The following is a 13,651-nucleotide window of genomic DNA, read 5'->3' as shown; positions in this document are numbered from 1 at the left end:
TTAATTATAAAGTTGTAAGGAAAAGCAAAAAAACAACCCACAAGCGAAGTATTTTGACCTGCTTTATTCCCTTATTCATGAACAGTCGTTGGCCAGAGAGGTAATAGTAATACTCCTTTCTACCCCTTCCCCGCTTAGAGGAAGCTTGAGGAGATGCTTTTGGCATTTGCAGACATTAAGAAGTCACCTTGTTGAATTGTTCTCTCATATTTGTCTTTGGTTTTTCAGATGTGGTGATGTCCTCCTTGCTGTCAATGGCAGAAACACATCAGGAATGATGCATGCCTGCTTGGCAAGGATGCTCAAAGAACTGAAAGGAAAAATTACTCTCACAATCGTGTCCTGGCCTGGCACTTTTTTATAAAACAAGTCTTCATGGAGAGTATAACAAGTAATTTAACATGGGGGGGGGGGGAAGAAAAAAAAAAAAAAAAGGAACGTCAGTCTTTGCTGTTTGTGGGGGATCAAGTATGTGCTTATAAAGCAACAGTTTGTGAAATTTCAACCTGCATGTTAAGAAAAGTCAAGTTTAGGCAAAGCGGGGACACATCGGAAAAATCACTTCAGAGTGATTTAAGCTACAGACTTAAGTCTTTCCTTCCTCACGTTCTTAAGTTTTTTTTTTTGTTGTGGTTTTTTTCTATATATGTATTTAATGCATTATAATAATAATGAAATTCAAGGAGCAGCAGCTCCTGCTCACCCACTTTACAAAAAGAAATTCTTGAATAACTTATTGAAAGATTTCTTGCCATTTTTCTAGTTGCAAAAATCAGGTGAAGGTTTTTACCCAACGCGTTACTAGCACTTTGATTATGTGTACCTTTTCATGGTCAGCATGAAGCTGGTATTTAGTCTGTAAAACTGTGAATTAAATTTCTAAAATAATTACAAAATATCTGTGTAATTGTACAGCTATTATTTTCACCCAAAACCAAGTGACCTAGTTTCCCTGGCACGTTTTGATTAATACTATTGAATCTAGGCTTTTTATATAGAATTATTGTTTTTAAGGAAGTACACTGCACCCTACTAAAATCATTAAGTCTTCTAAATAGCACTCTGGCAGGGCAGTACAATTTTTGCAGGACTGCCATGCCAATCACACTTTATACTGTTCTGGATGGAGTAAATCTGAAAGTGATGATGGTCTTGTATTTTTCTTAAAATAGTTATTTGCCTTTTTCTGCAAATTATCCATGTTCAAAGTCTTATTTTTTTCCTTACAAGCTAGCACTGGGAAGAGGATGTTTGTTAATCTTCACCATGTTAAGGACAGCTGTTCCCCTAGAATGAAGACTTTAAATGAACTTTCTTTTAAGCCACTGAAAAGCAGCAGGGATGATTATCCAGCTTAGTTCACCCTTATACACCCACACAAATCAGACATAATTATCAAGTATATCATCACCACACTCAGTGTTCTATGAGACTAAGAACAATGAGCACCTTTCCCAGTTTCCCTCTTTTTTTTTCCTTTTTTTTTTTTTTTCACTTTAGTACAAGGTTCTTGAGGAGTCTGCCATTCCTGCTTGTCCCTGTAGTAAAGGATGACCTTTTCAAATATGAACTCCAAAAGCTGCACTAAACCCACGCTGTTCCAGATGTTGGTATACAGTGAAGCGAATGCACACTGTTGCTAAAGTCAGTAAAAGAATGACCTTCCCACTGGCTTATGAAAAAAGGAGACAATTTAGTACAAAGAATTTAAGCCCTACATATATTGTAAGAGCACAAGCCTCTAGCTGTAAGATATTTTCTCACTGTTTCTTAAAAGACAACGTCAGTCTAGGAATCTTAACAGAAAAAAATCATTCTTTTATTTTCAAAAAAAAACCCCAAAGTAACCTTTGATTTCAAACTAACAGAACAAGATTAAGAGCAAATTATTTTAATACCCAGAAAAATAACAAGATTTATAGTAATTATTTCTGGCACTAATATATATGCAAGTAGGCAAAAATCACACAAGCCTATTCCACAGGGGCAGCTTCAGTGTTTTCCTGTTCAGGAGCAGGTTCACCACTGGCTTCTTTTCCTTCTTTGCTTCTTTTGGATTTTTTGTGTTTGTGCCTTCTGTGGCTGTCCCCTTCTTCACTGTCATGTCGACGCCTGCTGTTACTACATAGACAGAAAAAATACCTCAAAAAGTTGCATGACACTTCAGGCCCCACTTAATTACGGAGTACCAAAAAAACAGCCTTTGCATTTGTATCTGAAAACTGGCACCTGCTCCCATTCCAACCCATACGGTATTTGGATGGCAGTGCCAAACTGAGTTTTTCATAGAATGGTACATAGGTCCACCCATCCTGTACTTCTTGTCGGGAAGTTGATTTTTCACATGATTTTTCACATTTTCACATTTGTAACCCATATTCTAATCGCAATACTTTTTAACATGTCATGTCCCTATTAGCATCCCTTAATAGTTTAACATTCCTATTGATCCCGTTCCCTGGACTTTTAAAGTTAGAAAAAAAGTTAAGTTGAACAACTTCTACAAAGTGACCATGAGGGTTGTTCTACTTACTAGAAATTACTGTTGAGTTCGTACGTTAATGCTGCTGAATGTCAGCTTCACTCCCCCTCTTTCTGACCCATCATTTTTACCCTTCTTTCCCCAATTATTTTCCATAATTTCTGTTGACTAACTAAGACTGTCACATACATCATTCCACATGAAGTTACTCGGGGCCAACATTCTTTTTGTCTGTCCACATTTTATATGGCAGACTTGTTCCAACTAGTACATCTAAGTGTTTGTAGTCTTTCCACAAAACTCCAGTTTGTTTGGGGTTCTTTTAAGAGTTTACTTTATTTTTTTAAACTGGTCAAGTCTTTCGTATCCTATTAAAAAAAAAAATAATCAAACCTTCGAGATGACTTGTGTCTTGTCTCTTCTTTCTCTCTGTGTCTCCTGTCTCTGTGTCGGTCTTCTTTCTCTCTACTTGTTCTATGGCGGTCATAGCCTCTTTCTATATAGTCTCTGTATCTGTATCGTTCTTCATCACTGATTAAAAAAACCAGGAGATATTTTCAGGACAGTAACACTAAGCAGTATACATTTTAAGGAAATAAGTTCTTACACACTCTCAAGATAAATGACAGAAAAATCTTAATGGTGCTTCTGGTTTTCCAGATGACATCCACAACGTATGCTAAAAGGACATTAAAGCTTTTCACCTCACATGCTAGACTTCTGTGGTTAATGGAATTTTGAGCCAGGATTGTTCAATAAGAACGGAAGGAAAAAAGAATACAACTGTGTTACGTTAAGTTTATACAGGAGTTACCAAGGAGTTAGCTTAAAACTATATCTAGCTGAGAATGAAGTACAATCCTACACAAATTTAGTAATGTTTTCCAATCAGTGTGCAATGCTCAATGCTTATCAGCACGATTTTTGACTATTATATCACTTGGGTAAATTAAATTACGTTTTGGTACGGTTGATCCATTTCCTTGCTTCAAGAAAGGAAAAGCTAGGTGCAAAGAGACCTACAGTAAAATATACCTGATGTTTTAGGTTGCTTTTAAAATTAATTTTTCTCCAGTGCCAATGATATTTCTACTTCCAACTCCGCTCTTGGATTACCATGACTGCTGCCCTGTCACAAAGCTGGTAAAACACCCTAAATATTACAGGCTCTACAAGAATTTAAAGGCTTTACTTAAGAACCTATTTTTATATTTTGACTTGATGAAAAGGGCAGTTCTAGGAGTTTAGCGAAATTTTTAAAAATTATGAGAGCAGTATCTATAGTTAGCCAATATTACTCAAATGCTACACCAGCATAGCTTCAAAAGACATGATCATTTCATCATTTCTCTACCAAGAAAATGCCACCCAGATACAGTGTCCAGTATCATTTAATAATGAGTCTTAAGACAAGACCAAAATTTAACTGCATTAAACCCTTTTTTTTTAAAAGACTATCTTAAATCTAAGATAGCTCTTCCACAAGGAAGCACTACAACGAGACACATCATGTTTTTTACTCAAGGCAATACAGCCACAGAACATGAATTCTGATCATACTACTCCACAGCCAGCTTAAGGCACCCTAGGTTGTAGTCTAGAGTGTGAAAATAAATTCACTTGCTCCACTGAGATATCAAAAAACCAGATAGGTAAACTAAAGCAGTTTGGGGTGGGGGGAAGGGAGAAAATAAATCCCAAATCTTACAATGCTGAAACTGCAAGTCTTATGTTTTTAACCTGTTTCTATCTGTATTGATCATTTACCATTGTTTTACCCTCAACTTCCCAGTCTACTATCAGGGGAAGGAAGGAAGGAAGGATGGATGGATGGATGGAAGGAACATCGGGGATACGTTTAGAATCCAAGCCTCTTTCTACTAAGCATTTCTTCTCACGAGAAAATAACTCAAGGCTTCAGGGAAAGGGGTAAAAACAATAATTAGAAGTTTTCTTATCAGATGTCACAGAAAGATGAAGGTTGATATCAACTGCTAGCTTGTAGGATAAGTCATACTGAAGAGGAGACAAGCCTAGCTTACATAGTTTTGCAGTTCAGAATGACAGTCCTCATTTGATCTATGTTTGAAGTGTGCCCTAACTCGGTGTGTAATAAAGGAGCTCCATAACGACAGCATGTGCCTGGTGAAGTCTAGTTATAAAGCTCTGGTTTAGAATACAAAAAAAAGTATAATGTTAAAAATGAAATTAAAATTAGGTTCTGAAATCTACCAAGAGTTATAACCAAAGGTAAAGTCTGATTTGAACAACAGAAAATTTTTGTTAGTGGGATTCCTGTACTAACACACCTTTAAAGTGCCACTAATCATCACAATTTTAGGAGCCTTACATTTCTGCAGGGTGGCAAGTAATAGAAAAAGGTAGAACCAATTCAACTATAGTTTACTCCCAATATCTGACATTCTTCCCAGTAACATTTTGATGACCTGTATCTAGAAGTTAAAATTTGAACATGTAACACTGTCTCCTGACCAGCTTGCCATAAGCAATTAGATGGCTACTTGTAGACTTACAGCTTGGTTTCAAAGCTGAGACCCAAAACCTTTAACCTTAACCCACAGTCTGCATTTGCTCTGTTACACAACTATTTTAAAACACTGTAGAAAAGGTTAAAAATATTATTGACATTACTTCTTAAACCTTATTTTGGCAAACTAAGGAACCATGACAGCTTCTAAGTGTGTCTGAAAATATATAACTCTTCTATAAGTAAAGCAAAAAATCAGTTTGCCAAGTCCAGTATGTTGGGAGCTTTAAGGAACAGGAATAAATGTCATGTACCCAATGTTAGACCAGTGATTTCCTTCACATTTTTTATCTGGGCTTATGTTACAGTTATTAAAGCCTTCCAGGGACAGTCTTGAGAGCACTACAACCTTTGACCTGTGGAAGAGGACCTATGCCCTCCTGGCAAAGAAGCCCAAAACCAGTCCAATCCATAAAATCTTTGTTCTTTACACCTTTGATTACTTTTTCAAAACAGACTGCAAGTTATTAACTTCAGAAATCAGGAGATCTCACGTTGGTAGAGATGTCTAACTCCTGGTTATCTGTATTCAAAAGCTTTCCCATGTTCAACAAAGAATGACTGAAAGATTTAGGCTGGCAGGGACTTCATGGTGGTCACCTGGGCTGACCCCTCCTCAACAGAGGGCTAACTCAGAAGTATGGTCAGGTTGCTCAGGGCTTTGTTTAGTCAAGTTTTGAGTATCTCCAAGACTGGATATTCCACAACCTCTTTCTGCAACCTGTCTTAGCACCTGATCACTCTTCTTGTGATTGTGACAGCTCAAGGTTCATTTTAAAATCACATTTTGGTTGTACTAATAAAAAAAAAAAATCCCATGCTCTTACCATTTTAAGAAATATTGAAGCACAAATACAGGCTATTTATTTGGAAAAGAACTGCTAAAAACACTGAAACCAGTAATTTCTGAGCAGCAAAAAGCTAAAGTTGATGTATACTCCAAATCCCAACACAGAAAAAAGCTTAAACAAAGTTTAAAGAAAGGGAATTCAAATAAAAGTAATGCATCTGTGCAGTCTCTGAAGTAGGTTGAATTCTCTTCCTTATAGCTCATTTAATTTTATTTTAAGTGCAGAGAACTGAAAATAAACCTTCTTAAAAAACACTATGTCTACATGTTTTGTCTTAAGCCTCTCCCACCTTCTCTGATTCCCAAACCAACTTACACTAGTTAAGGGCCTCCCGTTTTCTTACACAGCCATGTGGCAACAGCTTTGCTACAGATGGTGGATAATTTAGTCACACAAAAAAAGTTGAGGCCTGCTCTTCCCCCTCCTTTACAGATAACGCTGGCAGCAGCACAGAAATTTCTTGAGGCCTGGAAGCTATTAAGGTTCATTTCAAGCACCCTTGAATGACCAGGCTTCTTTCTGGCCCTCAATCAAGCTGTCTGAGAAACAGATGTTTAGTTTGGTTTTGAGTTCTCAGAAACTGACCCTGAACATAGCACATGCACACAGGAGAGGACACTACCACATCAGCATACACGGAAAATCCCCCATGTTGCACCCAGTTTGGGTCTTCAGCTAACATCATAGAAAAAAATGTCATCTCTCAACAGAAGTAATGTTTACTCTGGGTATGCTCATTCCCCACCCACTGGTAAAAACAATCTGCCTAACAGCTATTGTATATAGTCTACAAAAATTGAAACTTAACAAAAAACATTGAGAGAAAGCATCAGGACATTTACTCAAAAATAGTTAGCAAATAATGAGAAAAGTAAATTTAGATAAATCTGGCAAGCCAATAGACCTCTGCTCTACGCAGTCATAGCAAGCGCAACACTAAATGCTTTGTACTTGTGCACATGAACCACAGAACAGTCGCAGCTTTTTTCTTTTTTTAAAAAAAAGCAATTAGAGTTGAAAGCTGAATAAAGTTACCTGCCATTATTTTCATCATCTGCCTGAAAATGAAAAAAAGTTCTTGACTTTGAAATAATAGTTTTAAAAAGATATGACAGATTATTATCGAGCCAGTGCTAATGACCAAACCAAGAATTTTAGCAGCTAATAACACCATTAATTAAGGTCAAACGTTGCACCACATTACTCTTAGCACTGAATTTGCAACTGAGATTCATTTAGGACTTCTACAGCTTTTTCTAAAGCTACTGATACCAGATGGATGGATATGTCACTCATACACATGGCTTAAATCACACCTTCAATCTGTAAACCACTATGACCAGTTTGGACGTATATTGTCACTTTTATACTTCTATTTTACATTTAGAAATTTATTATATTTTCCAAAAGAAAAGGGGGAAAGAGGAAGAAGCCACACCCTATAGCTCTTTACAATATACGGTTGAACACTAGATTTTAATGTTGAAGTACAGTATTTAACACACAGGGTTTTCAGCAGAGTTACAGCATGCTTAAGACATTTCACTAACCTGTTGAACACACTTGGAGTTGGACTGTGATCTCGGTCCCTTTCCCTGTCTCTGGTACGTTCTCGATCTCGGTCCCGGTCCCGGTCGCGATCCCGATCTCGGGAACGCTCTCTCTCACGTTCCCTATCCTTCTCTCTTCGTGCATAGTAATCCCACTGTTTGCTGGTGTCCATAAGACTAGACCATGAAGGAGCAGAACCTGCAAGGTGCGGAAAGGTGACTAAAGAAAAAGACGTGGGTATTAGAAAGAACAAAATCCGATAGCATATGAAAACTGTAACACTACTTATGCGTGAAAATGCAGACATTTGTCAGCCGCCTCCAACGATATTTTTCGATCTTTCCCTTTCATGTGAAAGTTAATTCTGAGCAAACTGCATCTTTCCCATGACGCTAATAAAGATCTCTGGCACTCATTTAAATACTGGTTATGAAAATGTACAGAACCAGGATATACACCACAAAGACTGTCTAAATACCTAAAAAAAAAATAATTGCGCAAAGACTTGCTGAAAGAATCTGATTTTATGTGGTCAAATGGCTTTGCTTTGGGGGAACAACAAAACAAAAACACAACCAGAAAACAAAACTGCCTTTTAAACTCAGTGGCTCTGAAAGTCCAGTTCAGAAAAAACAAGAAAAAAGGATGCTCCAACTTTATATTTAGATACTACTATTTTTATGTTTTGTCCTTTAAAATCATTGTATTTAAAATACTATGTTAGTTACAAAGTTCTCATTCACTAGTTTACATTCTATACTGTGCTTTGCCATATAGTTCTGATTACAGATCAGAAATAAATACTCAGAAGTAAATTCCATAAATTCATTCTCGGGAGAAGAAATAATGCTACCCATGCTTTCTAAGATACCATTTCTAATGAATGCTCAGCACAACCACTATTACCAATAAATGTAACAGTTTCAGAAAACTGAGCATATTATCTTAAAGATATCTAAAAGATGATATGCTGAAAAAGTTAAGAAGGAACTCACAACACCATCTCACAACCTTCTTAAGTAACTAGCAATGGGAAGAGAGGAGGGAAATGCTTCTCCATTGCTTTCTGCCAATTCTGATGTAATAAATAACTACTACTCTTAATGCCCCAATTGTTCTATCTGGCCCTCCCTCTCCAGAAGTCCCATGAATGCATTCTGTAAATGAAAAATAAGGTCTGAAGTATTTAACTGGAAACAGCACTCTCTAGTGGACTTACAGTACCGAGGACTTCTCACTTTCTGCTTATCTGCTTTGCTAGCCAATGACAATACGGCCGTCAATAAAGCGTTTGTTTTGAGTTCCATTTCAATATCTATAATATGAGAACAATATTCACTTGATTCCATGGTGTTATGAAGAGACAGGAATAGTATAATTAACATAAATATCCACTGAACAATATAAAGTGTGTTACTAACGCTGTTTTTATAAAACCAGTGCCTTCTGACCGCTATGTTCAGACTGCCTTGGCTACAACATCTGGGGTACGCCTGCCCCCAAAAGCTTTAGCAGCAGCTTAAGACAGCAGTTTGCCCAGTGTCCAAAGGAGGTATACAAAAGACCTCTTGAACAGGCAGTGGAGCAGGAAAAAACATTTCATTGTCAAAATATATTTGCAACGAAGAGCATTCTAGGTCTTTAAAAAAGCATTTATTTGAGGTTTTGCCTCTAACAAAATGCTTGATACTGTTTCATTTCAGGGCTACAGACAAAATGAGGAGTTAATAGAAAAAAATGTCCTGATACAATAGTATGTTGTTCATTATACTGCCAAAACCTGAAAATTTTCTAAGGAAAGCAGCCAGAAATAGCAAAAAACCAGCTGGACTTTAAAGACTGCTAATTTCCTTGACTTACCACTGTGTCAACAACATATGTATGGTCTACAAGACACTGGCTGCCAGAATATTCTGATCTAAAGCGTAAACTTAAGTTTAAGTGTATACTACAAAGCCATTATTAATGATAGTATAAACTTTTATGATAAATTTGGTTACTCCCTCGCATCTGCAGTAACTCTCATCAGATAGAAGTATGTCATTTCCACCCCAACAACCTGAGATAAACCAGTTATTTGATACCCTGTGCATTTTTGTATCTAGATTTTCACCAGTAATTATTTACAGCACACAAGAAAAACTTACTTTCTAATATGAATTGGTGTTCTGTGTTTACTAGTTAGAATGAAGTAATTTGTCACTCAGTATTTCTACATGGATTATCCTAATAATTTCTACAAAAAGAAAGAAACTTCCAAAGTTTAGCTCTGATTTTATTTTTAAAACAGCAAGAGGGAACTTTAAATAAGCAATACTTTTGGAGACTTAAGTCCTGTTTTTGGAGATGGTTAAGAAATTTAAAGCTGCATGGTGTCATAGTATAAGGCAAATTATTTAATCACATCTCCTTTAAGCCTCAAAAAAATACTGACTCTGAAATTGTTTCTGCAAGAAAAGTAAATTTCTTGCAAGTTGGTAAGATAGAAAGAACATTTAGAGCACAGAACAGAGAAATGCTTGAGGAAGAGAGTGAACAAGCATACAGTACAAGTCACTTCACTGGCAGAGCAGACACAGTGCCACGTATTGACAGCTCAATAAAATTCAAAGATCTGATGGCAAAGGTAGCATTGAATTGTGAAAGAATTTACAAGCATATTGAAGAAACTGCATTGATGCAGTGGAAAAGCACAAAGACAAAACAGACATTCCTGAAACTACTATGCAACCATCTTAACGGGTATCTTAGTATTGCTATCCCCCTTGCAGTGGGAAACATGCCTGACCACTAGGGAAGAGACACAAAGGCATATTAGCAATGAGCCTTAATCAAGATTAGTATTTTTCCAACGTGTTCCATATGCTTAAATTCCTCCACAGTTTTGACACAGCCATGACACATACAGACTGGCAAAGACGACAGGTTGGAGATTCAGTGCTATCATCCAAAGCAACTATTAAATAAATATACTTAGCGACTCTTGAAGAAAATGATCATCTGTACCCTACTGCGCCACTGAGCCCTCAATTTACCTAAGTTCGGATGCACAGAAAGCACTGGCAAAATACTGGCCAGAAATCACGTTGTGAGACAGGGACTGTGAGAGTAAGATGCTGGCCAGGAAAACATCTTTCACTAAGAGATGAACAACAGTGATAAAATGCCACTGAGCCTCTACAGTTCCAAAAATCTGTATGACATGCACAGCTTAGAGACAGACAATTCACTTTGCGCAGCGAATAGGAAAGCTTTTGCCACCACAGGGATGCCAGATACACTGGAAGATGGGAGCAGACTGCGCTCCTTGGTTTCCATAACCATACAAAGGTAAACATAGTCTTTTAACCCTGCTGAAGGAGTTCACATTCAGTGTTTGCATTACCACAATGACAGTCATCTTTTGTATTTGGTGCTGCAACGTAAGTGTGCCAACAACTCTGAAGGTCAACATAAAACTTGGAAATATTCCTGCATCCCTGACAACACTTGACAGAATAGCCAATTCTAACAGAAGAGATTCCAAATTGAAAAATATTCTAAATTGGAGAGTACATTTTAGATGCAATGTACATACTAATGACTGTAAGATTGCTTCACTTATGCTATGCTGCATGGCTTTAAATATTAAAGCTTCAGCAAAATAGTCACTTAGGTATCTTTGTTGTCTGCCTCAGCTCTACCTTTTTGCTAAAACTTCAGCAAACAGTTCAATTATTGCTAAAAACGTTGTTAGCATAAAGTAGCTGTTTGTCCACATCAAGAATTCTTGAAAATATAACAAGCTTTCATGCATGAAAGCGAACACTTGGTAACTGATGAGGATCCTTTCAATGTCAACAAAGTACCACTTGTTAGTCCACAAACTGCTTGAATGTCAAGAAATTACAAGCCATTCAAATACATCATTTTGTATATCCTCTCTAAAGACTTAGGAACATTTGGGAGATATATTATCTCAAGGTTTGATTTGTGCTGAACACTATGTATGTCCAGAACGGCACAGAACTTTCCCTACAATCTCTCCTCCCAGCAGCTAGGGTCCAAAGGAACACAGAGCAAGGAGATAAACTGAAAAAGGGTAGGTTATGATTGGACATAACGAAGTTCTTTATGATGAGGGCGGTGGGACACTGGAACAGGTAGCCCAGAGAAGTTGTGGATGCCCCATCATTGGAATTGTTCCAGGTCAGCTTGGATGGGGCTTTGAGCAACCTGGTCAAGTGGAAGGTGTTCCTGCCCATGGCAGGTGGGCTGGAGTAGATGATCTTTGATGGTCCCTTCCAACCCAAACCGTTTTGTGATTCTATGTTTACTTTATCTTCCCAATTTGGGCTAGATCAGGAAGAAGCTGACATCTTAGTATTGCAACCACTCTTTTGCCTCAAGAAGCAGAGACGTGCTTTAGAACTTAACAGTTCTAAACTCACTGTACGTTCCATGGATGTCCATTTGACTGCACAAAATGAAACTTTTATTTTGGTTCACTCTTACTATAAAAACCAGAAAGGGGTTTTTCAGCTCCATGTTTTTTCCATCATTTTTTCCATACTATTAACCAAAAAAAAAAAAAAAAAAAAAAAAAGAGAAAGACTGACTTTTCAACACGATAGCTCAAGATTATAGTATCTTAGACTAAGTTTTTCAAAGGAGAGATACATCACTCAGAATTTCTCAGTGATTGGTCTTCGTTGGTTACAATTCTGGAAATCTCAGCAGTACTTGTTCTCCTGCTTCTAAATCCTACCATTTTCTTGGAAAATTTTCCATGACTTGTAGTCCATATTAATGGTGTATTATTCTTCAAAATCTCAGTTCTGCAAAAGCAGCGTGGACAGATATCCAGCATACAAATAAAAAAGCAAAACAATACCAATGGCTGTAAAATTGGCAACAGCATGTATCTGTCTACAATGGCAGGCAACGGGCTTTCATGCTGGGATAGAGTTAATCTTCTTAGTAGCTGGTGCAGTGCTGTGTTTTGGATTTGGTGTAAGAACAGTGTTGAGGGCACACCAATGTTTTTGGTTGTTGCTGGGTAATGTTTATACAAAGTCAAGGACTTTTCAGTTTCTTAGGCCCTGCCAGCGAGAGGGCTGGAGTGGCACAAGAAATTGGGAGGGGACACAGCCAGGACAGCTGACCCGAACTAGCCAGAGGGATACTCCATACCATATGGTGTCATGCTCAGTATATAAGCTGGGCGAAGAAGAACGAAGGGCGGCATGGTCAAAGTTATGGTGTTTGTCTTCCTAAGTAACCATTATGCGTGGTGGAGCCCTGCTTTCCTGGAGATGGCTGAACACCTGCCTGCCAATAGGAGGTGGTAAATGGATTCCTTGGTTTGCTTTGCTTGCATGCACAGCTTTCGCTTTACTTATAAAACTGTCTTTATCTCACTTGAGTTTTCTCACTTTTACTCTCCTGATTCCCTCCCCCATGCCAACGCAGGGGAAGTGAGCAAGTGGCTGTGTGGTGCTTAGTTGCCCGCTGGGGTTTAACCACGACAATAATGAATTACTGAAAGGACATGTTTAGTTTCTTAGCTAAAAACCTGATATCAAACAATTTGATAAAGGGCTAGTCAAAATTTTCAGTCAGCCAGCTTACTCACCACTGCCATATGAGAATGCACGAACAGAACGACCATCATAGCCAGAAGAATGTCCACTGTGGAAAACAAGATACATGTAAGCATCCAGTTTTACCATCAAAGCTCCTGCCATTAACATATACTTTTAAAATTATCACCTTGAATTCTTACCACCATACAGACAAAACCAAAGTATTTGTTATAAACGGATGCAAGTCCTCCATTTTGAGCATTACTAATTAAGGAAGCTATCAACACAAATATTTCATGTTTTGCTACATGAGGTGAAAATACCATTCTCTTCTCTTAAATTTTTAAACAAAAAAACCCCCTGTCATCAAACCTGCTCTTCTGTATTTTCAATGCATTTTCTATTTGAAATGCTTCTTGCATGGTAAGATGTTTCTGCACAGATACTGAACTTAATCTTCAATTGCTTTAAAGTACTTCATTCATGAATGAATCCTCTCATTCCTTCTGTTAAAAAGTAGGTATGTGAGCTTATCTAAGAACAGGTGAACTTCAAATGTATAGTTATACAAATAAACTATTAAATTAGCTACACATTTTCTAGGCTGATTTCTTTCAGTGGTAGCCAACTCAAGTAGGTAAAAACCAGAACGGTT

The 13,651-nt window shown here is 37.5% G+C and overlaps 2 protein-coding genes across 13 annotated transcripts in view; one reads left to right on the top strand and one right to left on the bottom strand.

Annotated features, from left to right (window-relative positions):
* The window catches only part of LNX1 (ligand of numb-protein X 1), an 83,098-nt gene extending 82,690 nt beyond the window's left edge, over window positions 1-408 (top strand). For all 6 annotated transcript variants that reach the window (XM_027779301.2, XM_027779302.2, XM_027779303.2 and 3 more), the window contains one exon: window positions 229-408. In XM_027779301.2, the coding sequence (XP_027635102.2) occupies window positions 229-364 (136 nt within the window). In that variant the 3' untranslated portion in view covers window positions 365-408. The remainder of the gene's footprint in view (window positions 1-228) is intronic.
* A 1,467-nt stretch (window positions 409-1,875) lies between these two features.
* Window positions 1,876-13,651, bottom strand: part of FIP1L1 (factor interacting with PAPOLA and CPSF1) — a 42,967-nt gene continuing 31,191 nt past the window's right edge. For 5 of the 7 annotated variants that reach the window (XM_027779307.2, XM_055796335.1, XM_055796334.1 and 2 more), the window contains 4 exons: window positions 13,047-13,102; window positions 7,432-7,651; window positions 2,876-3,013; window positions 1,876-2,121 (listed from right to left, as the gene is read on the bottom strand). In XM_027779307.2, the coding sequence (XP_027635108.2) occupies window positions 1,974-2,121; window positions 2,876-3,013; window positions 7,432-7,651; window positions 13,047-13,102 (562 nt within the window). In that variant the 3' untranslated portion in view covers window positions 1,876-1,973. The remainder of the gene's footprint in view (window positions 2,122-2,875; window positions 3,014-7,431; window positions 7,652-13,046; window positions 13,103-13,651) is intronic. The other 2 variants (XM_055796336.1, XM_055796339.1) reach the window with 1 other exon arrangement.

Source organism: Falco peregrinus, chromosome 2, assembly GCF_023634155.1.
Source record: "Falco peregrinus isolate bFalPer1 chromosome 2, bFalPer1.pri, whole genome shotgun sequence".
NCBI classification, from domain to species: domain Eukaryota; kingdom Metazoa; phylum Chordata; class Aves; order Falconiformes; family Falconidae; genus Falco; species Falco peregrinus.
Note: the sequence above shows the minus strand (reverse complement) of the source record. Positions and strands in the feature narration are given on the sequence as shown.